Source organism: Patagioenas fasciata, chromosome W, assembly GCF_037038585.1.
Source record: "Patagioenas fasciata isolate bPatFas1 chromosome W, bPatFas1.hap1, whole genome shotgun sequence".
NCBI lineage: Eukaryota > Metazoa > Chordata > Aves > Columbiformes > Columbidae > Patagioenas > Patagioenas fasciata.
Window position 1 is genome coordinate 49,357,456 of NC_092559.1, and position 15,981 is coordinate 49,373,436.

General features: G+C 41.7%; 1 protein-coding gene across 2 annotated transcripts in view; it reads right to left on the reverse strand.

Moving 5' to 3' along the window:
- The window catches only part of LOC136114607 (transcription factor BTF3), a 37,737-nt gene extending 22,555 nt beyond the window's left edge, over positions 1 to 15,182 (reverse strand). The window contains exons 1-4 of one of the 2 annotated variants that reach the window (XM_065859998.2): positions 14,945 to 15,182; positions 14,572 to 14,640; positions 12,673 to 12,786; positions 12,289 to 12,490 (exon numbers count right to left, since the gene is read on the reverse strand). In XM_065859998.2, the coding sequence (XP_065716070.1) occupies positions 12,289 to 12,490; positions 12,673 to 12,786; positions 14,572 to 14,640 (385 nt within the window). In that variant the 5' untranslated portion in view covers positions 14,945 to 15,182. Of the gene's footprint in view, positions 1 to 12,288; positions 12,491 to 12,672; positions 12,787 to 14,571; positions 14,641 to 14,854 lie in introns of both variants that reach the window. The other variant, XM_065859997.2, reaches the window with a different exon arrangement.
- Positions 15,183 to 15,981: the final 799 nt, after the last annotated feature.

A 15,981-nucleotide genomic window follows, 5' to 3' on the forward strand; every position in this document is an offset into this window, starting at 1 on the left:
AGTAGCCCTTGGACCAGTCCAGACAGGACAAGATATTCACAATGTGCTCTAGACTGCAGCTGGGGACAATGGTCCTACCTGGAGCCTCTGGCAAAAGGCACCAGGTGAGACTCGAGGTTGACTCCTAGGGTTTTGGAGTAGAGGATACAAAGGCTCCAAGGCTAACTGTACTCTGTGAGAGACTGAAAAGAATTATGTCTCAAACATTGTGCCAAAAACAGTTCCTCTACCCTCAGGAGATGGGACATTGTCAAAGACTGAAAAAAATCACGCCTCAAACATTGTGGCCTAGTAGCAGGAGATTAGACACTCAAGATATGGTGAATTGCGATTTATATACGTACAACAAGCTAAGGAGCCACAGACAAAGGCCGGCTGGCTGACAGTAGGATGTGGGGGACATGCCAGAGGGCACGTAGCTCCACCTTCTGATATGCCCAGCATGACACAAAGGGAAAAGCTGAGACCCTTCAAGATGGCCCGAAACTTGTCTATCTTTTGCAATCGCGCCCCAGACTTTTCTATCTTTTAGCAATAACACCTCTGCAAAAGACAAAAGACAAAATTACGCAAGCAGGCAACCCGGAGAGCTATAAAAAGGCTCACCTATACCAAAGCACGGGCAGGGAACCCACCATCCTGAGGACCACTCTGACCACCAGTCTCGTCACAGGAGCCAAACCAGTCACCTGAGGATGCTGCACTCCTCAACTACAAACCCCAGCATCCTCATCACAGGACACCAGAAGCGACACATCACTGGACCCAGACTGCGAGTCCCATCGTTCATGCTGCAGAGCCGTAAGGGTGGCGGAATCCCTCTCTTTCTTTCTTTCTTTCTTTCTTTCTTTCTTTCTTTCTTTCTTTCTTTCTTTCTTTCTTTCTTTCTTTCTTTCTTTCTTTCTTTCCTATATCCCTATTTCTTTGCCTCTCCTTCTGTGAGTAGTGTAATAACATAAGGTTTACAACCCCATACGTGCCACAAACTCTATATAAACTTGGCTGCTATAGCAGCCAAGGTCATTGGTAAATTTCTTATGTTCCATAATTAAGAGCACCTGCCAGACTTTATTGTTGTCCTGCAATAAACGGTGACACCAGCATTAACGGAGGGAGTGTTGTGTGTCAAACTGCTAAAGTTAATTTATGGCTTCTGGGTGAGAAACGTATATTGTCTACTCACTTTGCAGTTAAAGACCATCATGAAAATATCTTGGGTTTTGATATTTTGAACGGATGGAACTGGTGCCTACCGAATGGCAGTGTGTAGTCCTTTGGTTCAAGTGTTGACCCTAACCCTGTGTCACAGGGGAGTAATTTAGGGTTCTGCTTATTGCAGAAGAATGTTTAGATTTCTCAAAGAGAAGTGCGACTTAAAAGAGTTTGGTGGCAGGTGGGTGACTCGTAGTCAAATTGCATACAGTGGGAAAAGTATGCACAAGACTCCCTGTGCCCACAACTCATCAGTGTTCAGTGTGCCATTCTGCTTACTTGTGGGTTTCCCAAAAGGAGCTCTTGGTCTGGCTATGGCTCAGGCCTTTACCTCCTCTGGAGCCTGCACCAAACTGCTGCTGGTCTGGCTGGGGGGAGTCGAGTGCATATCTGCCACACCCTGATCAAAGTTGGGAGGCTACAGTGTGTGTATTCTGGGTAGCCCCTGTGCTCCCTGATCCAAAGATCTCTAGAGTACCACAATACCCTATTTCTGCTGCGGCATGAAATGGAATCTCAGAGGTAATAGCAGACTCGCAAAAACGGCATATTATCTCCAGGACCCACTCTCCATACAATTCACCAGTCTGGCCAGTTCGGAAACCAGAAGGGAGGTGGCGCCTAACAACTGATTATCGGTGCCTGAATGCTAATACAACCCCATTAACACCTGTTGTACCAAGCATTGCGAACTTAACACAACTTCACAAGGAGCTGCACACCCATGGATGGCAGCACCAGATGTAAAAGATATGTTCTTTATGGTTCCCTCGCAGGAAGAGGATAAAGAGAAATTTGCTTTTCCTTGGGAAGGTATACAATACACCTTTAACAGACTCCCACAGGTATATAAACATTCATTCACAACTGTTCATGCTGCGCTTGCTGAACTTTTACAGACAAAGCCCCCCTCCGTCAAGATGTAAAACTGTACCAATATATTGATGATATTTTAATTGGAGGGGCTACACCTGAAAAGGTGAGGGAAGCAGCAATTTGGCACGCTCTACACAAAGCAAATATTGGGATTCCATCTGAAAAATGTCAAGGACAGGGTAAAGAAGTGAAATCTTTAGGTATTTGGTGGATCACAGGTAGGGCAACAATTCCACTGGACACCCTAAATAACAATCGCAGATGCCTCAATCTAGGAAAGAATTAAAACAGCTAATGGGAACTTTAGGACACTGGAGAAAGCACGTGCCTGGATTTTCTATCATTGCTCACCCACTGTACTCATTCTTCTGGAAAAGCAAACCACACAGTGGCTCTGTCAATGGGAATTACTGAATTACGAACTAAATAGATTCCCAATTTGGAGAAGTCAAGATTGGCAAATGTTACTAGATATAGCCAGGAGAACACCATTCAAGGTGGGATGGGTAAAAGCTCACACCAAAGACAATAAAGCAGCCACAAATTGGAACCAAAAGGTGGATGAATTGACTTAAATCAGAAAAATGACAATAGGGAACTTTTAAATCTCGAATGGTATCGGTTGGGAGAATGGTTATGTTAGTGACATAATCAATTTTACAAGATGTTCCCTTCTATTTTCCCTTCTGGAACAGGTACAGGATGGGCCTTTGCTGGCTCTGCCCTGGATATCACTGGATCTGTTACAGTTGGATTAACAACAAGATAGCAACCAACCTTGCAACTATAGAATCTTTGTATAAGTAGACCTTGTAACCATAGAATTCTTGTACTTAGTAACCAAGCCTTATTCTTAAAGTTGACATAGATTTATGATATATTCTTTTAAAGCAGGTAACTGTAACCAAGCCTTATTCTTAAAGTTGACATATATTTATATGTTCTTTTCAAGTTGGTACCTTAGAAATAACTGATAAACATGCAAATGTTACTTAACATCTCTTAGATAGACAGTGTGTTAGAATAGGTGTGGAATATGCTAATGGTTGTCAAGAATTGTAATGAATATGTATGTGACTAACTTGTATAAATAAGGTATAGTCTGAATCAGCTGTTCAAAGCCAGCTTTGGGTGCGAACCCCTGGTTGGTTTCCCAGCGCTGAAATAAAGCACCGCATATAACTACGCCCGTGGTTATGTGTCCTTGATTGCTAACAGTTACATCAAAAGCTAGGTCATACAGGTAAAGAAACACCACCCCTACCTATCGATCAAGGAAAAACCTTGTGGTCTACATGTCAAATTGATTATATTGGGCCATTCAAACCCTCTGGAGGATATTGATACATCCTCATGAGGGTGGAGGTAGTCTCCGGCTTGCTTATGGCAACCAAGTGCCAAAAGGCTGATAGACAAAGTGCAGTATGAGGGCTATCATCTTGGTTCTCCAGTCTACCTACTCCTGATGCCATCCAAAGTGATAATGGTTCATGTTTTTCATGTGTAGAAGCACAAAAATTGGCAAAACAAGAAGGAATTCAATGGGTATTCCACACCCCATATTACCCTCAATCAAATGGGATGACAGAAAGAGCTAATGGCTTATTGAAAAAGAACCTTAAGCCATATGAGGTTCGGTGGAATACTCAACTTTCCAAAGTACTTCACCAGTTAAATAATCAGTATGGGCCCACAGGGGGCCTTGTGAGATAAGCATTCTTTGTAAAAACTGAGTCTAACACTCCACCTTGTAATGAAAGAGAATACATAGCATTACAGCCAGGGTAACCTGTTATGGTGAATTTACCACAAAGTGGAACTGTAGCTATGACTTTAACTAGATCTCATAGCCCACTTGCCTGAGAAGCTCCAGATAGCAGTGGTACAAAACACAGAATTTGTGCATGATGGATTCTTCCTTCTTTCTAACTACTCTGTCTGGCAGACCCCACCTGTGGGAATGGTAGGATGTACGGTTCCAGCTAAATAGCCTTGGACAGGTTATACAGAAGTATGTTCCTTATGAGTGTAAGGAGTGATATCCCAGGCCAGTGAGAATTATATCTCAGGTCAGAAAAGCACACCCATATGTATGATACGTGAATGTTGAGTCTGGGCATGTGAATGAGTGGGTCAGAACGCCATGCACAAGATATGCATGGGAATGTGACTGAAAACAGTCACAACATGAGTGTGGTGTATTTTTAATAGCTATTATTGACAAAACATCTCGTTTAACTTCTTAGTCCAGGCCTAGATCTGTAAAACCTATAAATTGCCAATGGCTAATAAACAGGGCCTCAGCCTGGCTCAGCTCTCTGCTCTTCCCAGCTCTGCGCTTCTTCCCAAACACGATCTCTGCCTCTGTGTGCATCTTTGTCTGCGTCCCGGTGTGCGTCGTTCCTCATCGCCGCACCGCCGAGACCAGACTTTTCTTTAAGTGATCTAAACACTCCTCTGCAGCAAGCAGGACCCTAAATCACTCACCCACGACACCTCTGCTGACTCAGTAATTTCCCATTATATTTGCCAGAGCTAGTGAGACCTCACCATGTCCATTGTAGCAGACCAATGAGCATATGTGAAACTGCAATAGTATAATGCTAAGAATAGATCGCTCAGTTCCCTAGGTGCCTGTGTCACTACTTTTACTGCTATTCTTAGCTGTACTACCTAGAGAGTATGAGACAGCTTAGCCTATCACCTCCATTTTATCCTAATTAATCCTTCTCAATTTTCAAGAAAAGCATGGGGAAAGAGATATTTCCTTACAGATACTGTATAATTTCCCCCCTCCCGCTTCGCTATCAAAAAGCCCATGCAAGATGAAATACCTTCACCCCACCTGTGAAGGAGCAAAGCAGTAGCAAGATGTCTGTCCTCAAGTCCCTCTCTGTGGGAGATTTAAGGGATTTTCTTAAGGTTGTTGTGTGGATGGGTTTCTGTTAGATAGAGATTTATTTCTGAACTAGACAAAGCAACTCCAAGGCCGGCGCGAAGGCTGAAAAACAACACCTGTTATGAGAGTGAGGTAATTCTGTAATAACAAGACCTGAACATGGACAATATCCGATCAGCCAATGCGTGTTTGGAACGTGGACACGTGATCAAGAAATAACTGCATATATAAGGAGGCTTGTCTCTGTAATAAATGGCTTCGCTTGAATTCATATTGAATTGTGTGGAGTCCATGATTTTTCGCCCTCGCAAGTGGTGACCCCGACGTGATCCATAAGGAGAATTTACAGAAGGCGGATGACTGCTGCGGGGAGCGAGCCCCACCTGGAACGGCTCGGCTGGACCGTGACCGGGATGCGGTCTGCGGACTGCGTGACTCCTGATTGATCGCTACAGAAGCGACAGAGGAGGGATAAAGGATCCGATATCGTTGCAATGGACACCCAAAGAGGTGAGCAGCTGGGGGCAAGAGGAGATGGGGCAGAATATTTTTAAAGAAGAAAAAAAATACTGCGCCTCCTCCCGCATATTCTCTCTAAGAGAGGGGTGAAGTATGAGGAGAGTAACCTCAAAAGACTATTAATTTGGTGCAGAGGCAATGGGTTTCCTGCTGACCTGTTAGGAGTTTTTCAAATAGAGACTTGGGAAAAAGTGGGAACTGTGTTGTGGAAGGCAATTAGTCGCAGTGAAAAATATATTTTCGGTCTTGTAACCACCTGGAAACTGATAATTACTACAGTGAAGCAATTAAAACCTGAAAAGACTGTTATGAACATTAGTGACTCAAAACTTAAACTTGAACTTTGGGATGATATAGGGCAGAAATCATGGGATAAAGTCAGCAATGGAGATAAAGAAGCTAAATCATTAGTAACTACATGGAAGCTTATAATCACTACCTTAAAAGATCTTAAGGCTGAACGGTCTGCTGCTGCTGGAATTTTTGCAGCGTTGCAGTCTGATAAGTATCCTGAAAGTCGCTGTGAAGTTTACTCGGTTCGTGTCTTTGATACCCTCCCTATTCCATCCCCTGCTTTGCTTTCGGCACCCCCGATAGTTCAGCAGTCCGGGGCGGCGGGGGGAAAAATGCCGAGCGGGTGGCCTCCTGTACCATTGCCCAACCCTGGTGAGAACAGCAAGTCCAGAGGATTGGAGTCAGACAACTTGCCCAAAGAACCTGTGAGAGCTGAGAACGCTAAAGTCATAAACAACTGTACTATCAGTCCTTTTACCAATTTGTATCTGCCTTTTGCCGCCTTTTAACCCTCCAACTTCCATGAGAGAGCAGAAGGAGTCACTGGATAAGAACTGAACAACAGAACTGTGTGACAGATCAGAGCAGCTAATAGCGAGTGAATCCAGCAGTTGGCAATGCAGTCATGATGACCGTGACAGGAAAGGGGGTGCTCCTGGGGACTCAGGTAATACGAATAATTATGATGCTAGAAAGTATTGGCAAGACTGTGCACTGTTCCGAACCCCCCTGTTACTAATGATTCTCCAGCACCGTTCAAGTCCACGTTATCTGATGACTCAGATGAGGAGGGGGGTTTGCAGCATTTTCTTCAAAAGTTACCAGGACAAAGAGTATGTGTACATGTTGCCCTGAGATCAGATAAAAACTATGAAAGACTCAAGCAAAATTAGACCTATGCAATGTAACAGCTATAGATCATTTAGGACGGAACGATGGGGACTCGTTGATAGGGGCAGGTATCCCAGCTCTTGGGACAGACACTAATTGACACACCACAATTACAGGCACTATTAGTTTCTGAAATCCTGAGGCAGTCAACAGCCCTTGCATATCAAGCTATAGTAGAGGTGTCTGAAACCAACAAAGCAGCCATATATAAGGGTCCCAGTGAGAATTAAATGCAATTTATTGACCATCTTCAAGAGGCTATCAATAAGCAGGTTGAAAACTTAGAAGTTAAGGAAGCACTGGTGTTGAAATTAGCAGTAGAGAATGCTAATGTTTGCTATCAATGTGTTATCTGCGGGTTTTACAGTACATATTACGTGCTTCTGTGTATTGCCCCTCTGAAAATCAAGCAGCTTGTCAGGAATGTGAGTTAATTGTTTCACTGGTTGTTGTTAAAATTGCTTCTTTGTGGTATAAATACACCGTAAAACTTTCTCCCCACTTTTCCCACTCGCGCTGCAAGCAGCCCTGTGCTTTCCCCCCCTCCTCCCTCCCTCTTCTCATGGTTTTTACTTACGAGATGGGGTCAGAAATGACTGTTTTCAGTCATGTTCCTAAGAAATTGGTGTTGGGAGGTGTTTTAAAACATAGGAAAGCACTTGAAAATATGAGGAAGGAAGATCTTGTAAAATATTGTAATTAATGGTGGCTGCTGTATAAGTTAAATTATTGGGAAAAGTGTCTGGAGAATACAATCTTGAAGTATAACACTTGCAATTAATGTTGTTTTTTAAGGTGATAAGCGTAGGACAAAAAAAATCCCTACAAGAGATCATTAAATCATTTCAGACAGATTTACAGGCGGAATGGTTTGAACTTCAACAAGCTGAGAGAGAGTTAACTGATAACACACAGGTCACAGTAAACTTGTTGAAGTCTGCAAGATGTTTTCCTTATTAACCTGTTTTCTTTGTAGGTATCTGTTTAAGAATATTACAGTTTAATAGGTCTTTGTCTGTTATATGGTACAGTAAGTTCACAGACTTTTAAATCATGAGAATCCGTTGACTCAAAAAGTGCGTTTTGTGATATTACAGAAGATCATGAGTAACTTAGTTCCTTACTGCATGAACATAATGATAAGATTTTCTGTGTAATAGCTGCTACTTTTCTTTCTAGCATGCTAGCTTTATTCCACTATCCGGACTTGCGCAACTCTGTGATAGGTTGTGTCTCGATGTGCTGGATTTGGCCTTTTTTGTATGTACATCAGGTAAAAAATCCTGATTTGGGCTAACAGTTGTAGCACCCCAAATGAGACACTAATAAAAGCCTTGCCCAGTCCAACTCGCTGTGGCGGCAGGGGGGCAGGTGCCGATGGGGCTCCAGTGCGCACTGACCTGTTTTGTCAGGGAGACCCAGAGGTACCTCTACCTGGCTGAGCAGTAAGTGGCCCAAAGGTGCAATGCAAAAATTGAGATATTGTCTTGAATAAGTGTAACTCTGATCTATCTGCATATTTGAACGTGGTATTTGGTTTTCATATCTGAGCTCAGTATTTTAATTTGCGTATTTGTATTTGGTAACAAAAGACTTTTGTTTGGGGAGATAATTACAAAATGGGAAACGGTTCCACTGCTAAAATTCCACCTTGTTCCCCCTTAGGATGCATCCTTATGCATTAGAGTAACTGCTTATATTGTTATCTAGTAATTTTGAGACCAGAAAAGAATTTAAATTGTTAAAATCTGCTTCGCAAAAAAAAAAAAAAAAAAAAAAGAAAAAAGAAAAAAAAAGGAAAAACAAACACCTAAATAGTATGATGGATGTGAACCTGGTATTGTATGAAGTTGTATTTAAAAGCTGCTGGAATGTGAACTGATTTGGATCTAGGACAATGGAATAATAGATTGATGTTTAATATCCTGTATTTTGACATTTGTAAATTGTGAAAGGTAAATGGGGTTGAGGAATGTAACAACTGTTGAGCTAATTGGAATCATGTATAAAACTCAACTCATTATAACCGAAGAGTTTGCCAGAGTCTCCCACTTCATACCAGCGATTAGCGCAGCTACGTGGCCGTGGCTACATCTGAACTGCAGCAAGAAGAAAAAAAAAAAAAAAGGAAAAAACCTGTTTTCCCACCGCTAAGCGGAGAAAGGGGGGTTTTACTTCCCCCGCTCTGTGTTTTTCTCTGGAGTATTGTCCTCCATCCTTGTTGTGGCACTGTGTTCCTTCTCAGTTTTGAATCAGGGGTTGTTGGTGTTGTTTCTTTTTGCTTCTGTCTTGTTTCCTAGGTTTTGGCACATCTGGGAAGAGAGCTCATCATTTTACCTCCTTGCTGAAGTCAGTCTTTTCACACTGGTCAGCTTTGGGGAGGTCAGAGTGCTCAGTGCTTCTCTGGGTCAGAGCGGTACTGATTTGGGTGTGGAGTGGAGCCAGGTTGGTTTGATGTGGAGTTCGAACTGATTTGTTTTCATGCTTGGCTGGAGATCCTGCCATCCCAGATGGGGGCGAGAGGGAGGTTTTATTCCCCCCCCAGCAATGTTACTGCTAGAGAACTGTAATACTGCATCAAGGAGTCTGAGGGTTGAAATTTAAAGGCATTGCCAGTGGGCCCATAGTTCTAATGAAGCTGGGAAATTAAACCAAATTTTTTATTAATAGACTTATTCTGTGGTAACTGGTTGCAAGAGACTTCTTAGTAAATTCACCATGCTAGTTTTTGAGGTCATGGGAGAAAACGAAAGAAAGGCCATTTTTTGAGACCAATGGAATGTCAAATTCGGAACAAAGTTTTAATACATGAATTCTTGTAGTTGCCAGAAAGCCCTATACCTCTCTTGGGTCAAGATCTGTTAAGTAAATTGGAAGCTCAAATAACGTTTTCTGAGGATTCTGTTTAGTTGCATGGCCTACAAGAAGCTGCTTGGATGGTGCAGAACTGCCTGTGCAAGTGAGAAATCTCCAAGGAAATTTTGAATGCTGTATTTCCACTAGTCTTAACAGCCAATGTTTTGATAAAGCAAACACTACACTGATAGATCTGAAACAGGACTTCGATCCGGTAAGGGAAAACAATATCCAATAAATATGACAGCCAAAATGGAGTTGGAAACTTTGAGGACTAAATTTATGACAACCTTGCAGGCTGACTGCATTCAGTCGGACTTGTAGATTTGTCTGTCTATAGCTACAACATAGAAACAACCTGTGGCTACTGTGGGACAGTATGATGAGATTGCTAACAGACTGATATACCGATTGTTACTCTGATCAAGAAATGCAGGGAATTAATTTAAGTCTTAATAGGCTATGATCCTTTTGTCATACATGTACCATTTGTGAAATTTAATTTTGATTTTTTATTTGCAATCTACATCCTTGTAAATTGCACTAGCTGATTTTTTTTAAACAGCACAGCTTTTGGCATGCCTAAATGTAAATTGATGCAGAACCTGCAAGTCTTAAACATCAGGTCACAGACCATACTTGTAGTTGGTCTGATCCTTCACACTTGCACAGTTTTAGTTGATGGTTCTGGGAAGTCTCATAAAGCTGAAGTGGTCTGGTGTGAAGATAACAATTGGCATCATTCTGTAAAAATTACTGAAGGTTCAACCCAATTAGCAGAACTTGGTGCTCCTTTACATTACTTAGAGTTTTTTAAGGAGGAACCTCTAAATCTGATTTGAGATTCTGAGTACGTAGTCAAGGTCCAACACACGTATCTGATTTTGAAATGTTTTTTGTTTTGTTTTGTTTTGTGTTTTTGTTTGTTTGTTTGCTTTTTGGTGGGGTTTTTTTTTTTTTTTTTGTTTTTTTTTTTTTTTAACAAAAAGGGGGGAGAAGTAGGGAAAACACCACAAAACCAATTGTCAAAAGCACTGTATGTGATGAATCACTTATATCTAAGTGGTGCAGCCTAAATTTGTCCCGTGATGGAACACTTTGCAAGTATGACCCAAAACCATGCTAAATCAGAAAGAACCTACATTAGTTATGATCAAATCCCTACTTAATGGTAAATGGAAAAGGCCACATCACTTGATAAGCTGGGGAAAAGGTTATGCTTGTGTCATTACAGGCCGAGGATCAAAGTGGATTCAACAAAGATTCAATGGATGCAGACAAACAGGAGGGAGATAAGTTGTGAGGACTGTTTCAGATGTAAACCATGGATCCTAATTCAGTGTTATAGATGCTCAGAGATCTGGTGGTCTAGAAGTCTATTAGCAAGCAGGTGGTGTACCTTCTGTGGAGAATGGCAATTTGAGCAAACAGCAGGAGAGTCAAAAGGGTGATATTACACTTAGATAGTCAATGCAAAAATGAGGTAAAATTATGAGACATTCCTACCATAGTATCTCTAGTATCTAGTATTCTCCCTAGTCTAGCAGCTGGTAAAGCTTTAGGAGACATATCAAAGTTAAGCTATTGGTCTTTTAAAGAGGCTAATCTAACTTCGGAGATACTAACTCAATAGTATATGTTGATGGTATTAGGCATGTTATATTCAAAATCGTGTTGCTATAGGTTTTTGTTGTTATCTTAAGGACATGGTTGTGATGAATTTAAGAGAAAGATGTTGTATTGACTTGTTTAATCATTCTGGATCTATTCATAGTACTTTAGACAAACTAAAACAGCACACTAATAAGATTGTCATAGTAGAATTAAGGTTTGACAAATGGTTTAAAAGCTTGGAAATAGGTGGATAGTTGCTTGATCTTATTATGTAAGGCTTAGCTACATTATATGTAACTGTAATCATTGTTGTTAATCATATGTTGTATGCTACAGTGTATTTCAAAGATGATTCTGCGCATTGTAAACAAGGCTGGCTGGTTCAAAAACAAAAAGGGGGAATTGTGGGAGATTTAAGGGATTTTCTTAAGGTTTTTGTGTGGATGGGTTTCTGTTAGATAGAGATTTATTTCTGAACTAGACAAAGCAACTCCAAGGCCGGTGCGAAGGCTGAAAAACAACACCTGTTATGAGAGTGAGGTAATTCTATAATAACAAGACCTGAACATGGACAATATCCGATCAGCCAATGCGTGTTTGGAACATGGACGCGTGATCAAGAAATAACTGCATATATAAGGAGGCTTGTCTCTGTAATAAATGGCTTCGCTTGAATTCATATTGAATTGTGTGGAGTCCATGAGTTTTCGCCCTCGCACCTCTCCTCATTGTTTATGTTTCCCTTGAAAGTGTCTAAGCAGACATACTCAAAGTATGTATTTTATTTAAACCTAACTCTCCCATAGTAACTGTACCTAGCTTTCATGAACTAGGTATGTCAAAATATTGAAACCACATGAAGAAGTAAACCACCATTAAATCAAGTCTGGCTACAACTTTCTAGTCCTAGACCAGCTGCAAGATATGCTGAGAGACAGGTGCCTCTGCTTTATTCTTTTATATTAATTGTTGGATTTGAGCTATAAATAACATCTAAGAGTTCCATTTCTTTATAAGCATTTTATAATATGCTTGCAGACAGTAAGAGTGCACTGAATTTCACTGCAGCTATACAAATAAGCCACATATCAGCTGCCACCATGAAATACATTCAAGTTTCGACTTACGTTGCTTGGGTAGGACTTCTGCCAGTCTCCTCAGGCTGGTCAAACTGTCAGCTCCAAGCTGATTTAAGATGCTAGGAAGCATTTCTGTCAGCTGCTTTGTCTCAGCATGGCCAGTGATAGTGAAAGTGTTAGCAGCCAGAGATGCCTGAACTTTAGGGTTATTGAAGTGAATGACTGTTCCTTGACTGGTAAACATATTTACCTGAAAAAAAAAAAAAACACATGATTTTCCAATTTAAGAGCAAACTAGCTAAAGTACCTAAAGCTCAATGAAGATCTATTGATAATTTACAGACAAGTTCAAGATGTTACTTACCGGGAAATTAAGTTTGATACATTTTATATTTCTACACAGAAAAGCATTTTTCCCTTTGAAGCAATTACCTCTTCAATTCCAGAAATATTGTTGACACCCAGTTTCTTCAAAGAAAACTGAAGTTTCTTATCATCTGCTGTAGCTGTTCTGTGGACAACTTTCTTCTTTCTACGGGCAGTACCCTTTGCAAAAAAAAGTTAAAAACTAACATGTAATTAGTTCTTCACAAACTCTAATCCTCATGGCCATATAACTACTCTGCAGCCATCTACAAATTAACTTTTTTTTTTTTTTTTTTTTTACAAAGTTCTATTGTTGTGTTACAGCACACACAACCCCATCCCTCCAACTGCACTGCAGCAGTCTTTCCTTTACTATAAAGCAAGCTTTGCACACTTGTGACAAGTGTGAGATTTTAGAAAGCAATGCAGAGAATCTTTATTCCACAATTCTCCTGGGGAATCTGCAACATCCTACTTAGAAAAGAAAAACTGCAAGTTTACCCTTGTCTGCTACCATAGGCATAAAACTGAAGACTGAGCACAGTTTTCAGTAATTACTGAAGCCCGTTCATTTTTCCTTAGATTATCTGTCTTAAGTTATAGCCAAATTTCAATAATAGTCAGAGACTACAAAGATATCAACAGATCATTAACAAATGAATATGAGAAAACCCAAACCACTTCTAATTCCAAATAGACATCTCCATCTAATGGACTTACACATACAAATTTGAAGAACATTTATTTTCCCAAAATATTTCATAAATATATTTTTAAAAAAACCTTCTACATAGTATTCCAGACCACCTCTGTTTAGAAAGCAAAACAAGCAAAGGTTAAGTTTCCCTACAGGCACAGAGTTCTAGATTTCTCCAGGGAAAAGGTTCGGAATAAACAACATGACATTTAGCTGTATCAACATCCTACATGAAAATATCAAATTTAACATAATTAAGTACTACGATAGCCCTCCACCTAAATATAGCATTTAGCTTGTTTTTAACACCTGCAGCCTTGCAGTGTCATCAAAATCTTCCAGCAGAGCCAATGTGCAACCTTTTCTCACAAGGAAGAAAAAGAACAACGGCACAGTGACAAATGTTTAAAGCCTCTATAGTCAATACACACACTGGTAACATGCACATAAACACATAAGACAGCAGTTCTCTGCTTAACTAGTAACCCATACAAAGAATACACAAAGTCACTGAGCCAGTTAACTACTGCATTAACCCAAATTTAAGGTTGCCTAAATCTCCAGCTAAAGGCGAAAGCTTCAACAGAGGAATGAAAGCTACTAGAAACTGTCAGAAAGAGTTCTGTTGAATAACTTGTATTCTAAAACATTGTGTGTACGTTTCCTCAAGTATAAAAAAACCCCAAAACTGTAATTAAAATGTCTACTAGCATACAACTATATTCAGCATACTTTTTTATTTTCAAATTATAAATAATCACACAATTACATATATTCAGATGCCATAATAAAAAGGTCTTCCAAACATATTATTCTACAATGATAAGAGTTTGACACGTACAATGACTCCAACTTTGTCCTAAAAAAGCAAGAAAACAGCCATGGGCATCTTAAAGATTTGTGACAAGAAATTGGAACGCAGCCCTCTACTCTCTTATGAAAACTATACCTGAGATTACTTGCTGTAAAGGTCTATTTACTTCAAAACTTAAGTGCTTTCTAATATAGCCTATACAGGAATATAGGCTACCAGTCAGCTACAATATTACAAACCTAAACGGAAAAGGCCAGAGGTTCAGCTCCTATGTTCTGCTTCTACTGAATTGATTAGAGATCACTGCAGCAGCGCAGCTTCACCTGAAGACGGTCCGGCCAAGCTGAGAGTCCTGAGGGCTTCTCCCCAGCCGAGTTTTCAGGATCCCACATCCCAGGCCCAGTGTATGGGCAGAGACACACAATCCCGAGGGTAAGGAGGGGACACGACCTACCTTGCCACCGATGCGCACTTGGGCCTGGAGCCTGGCGAGCTTTTCTTGGTTCATGATAGTTTCTTTCATCTGCAGAAGCAACAAGAGCGCCATGGAGAGTGGGTCATGAAGCACCCAGCGGCACAGCCCACAGGAACCCAGGCCCAGCAGCTACCCCTCACCACACTTACATCCCCAGCAGTGAAACGTCCCAGCCCTGCCGGGGGTGGAGGGAAGCGAGTCTGCTCACACCCAGTGCCACCGAAGCTCAGCTCCCCTCAAACCCAGCCCATAATCGCCTCACCTTCCCCTCAACCATCGCTGCCCACCGACCCGCAGCCTTCGACTGCGCAACAAATTCCACTCCCAGGTGCCCCCACCGTCTTCCTCGTACCTTCTTTGGGCAGAAGCAACAATGCCGTAATTTGGAGGGGGGGAGGGGGGGGTGGGGGGGAGGAGGAGGGAGGGAGGGAGGGAGGGAGAGAGAGAGAGAGAGGGAGGGAGAGAGAGAGGGAGGGAGAGAGGAGAAGCAGGAACAAAAGGAAGGAAGAACAAGACAAGGGCCGCAGGACCGAGCACAGCACGCGAAATGGAGGGAGATAGTGGCCAGAACGCACGCCACGCACGCCACGCACGCCACGCACGCCACGCACGCCACGCACGCCACGCACGCCACGCACGCCACGCACGCCACGCACGCCACGCACGCCACGCACGCCACGCACGCCACGCACGCCACGCACGCCACGCACGCCACGCTGCCCGGACCAGGAGAGGGCACCCTCCACGGTGGCGGGATCTGGAGGGTAAAGCTTGTACCTCCTCACCTATGGTGCATTCGGTCCTCTTTGTGATGTGGTTTGGTGTGCAGTTGGTCTCTCCTTCCTCTCTGTTTCCCCAACTTTTCGTTTCCTTCTGTTGCTTGTAGCCTCAGCTGGCAGAATTTTTTACCACAAACGGATCTGTTCCCATTCTGTCATATTTTTTTTTTCTTGGAAAACATTTAAACGTTTAGTTTTCTTATTTAAGTAAATCAAACCTCCTCCCCATATCTTTGATTTTTTTTTTTTTTTCTTTTTTTAAATTTCAGTTCCTCCTTCCCCCCATGTGTGTCTCTGGTTTTCTGCCTCTGATCTATCTTGGGCAATGCTGTATCACATGGGCTCTCTGACATGGCTTTTCAGGTGAAACTCTACCAGGCCATTGTTGACAAAGCCAAACCACTGAGGTTGTTGGCTTTTTGGGGTTTTGTTTGTTTGTTTGGGTTTTTTTTTTAGTTTTGTTTTGTTTTTGTTATTGTTGGGGGGGTTTGTTTGTTTTTGTTTTGGATTTTGTGTTTTTTGTTTGTTGTTGTTGTTGTTGTTTGTTGTGGGGTTTTGTTTGTGGTTTTTTTTTCCCTTTTGCTTTTCTTCCATCCCAGTTTTGGTTTGC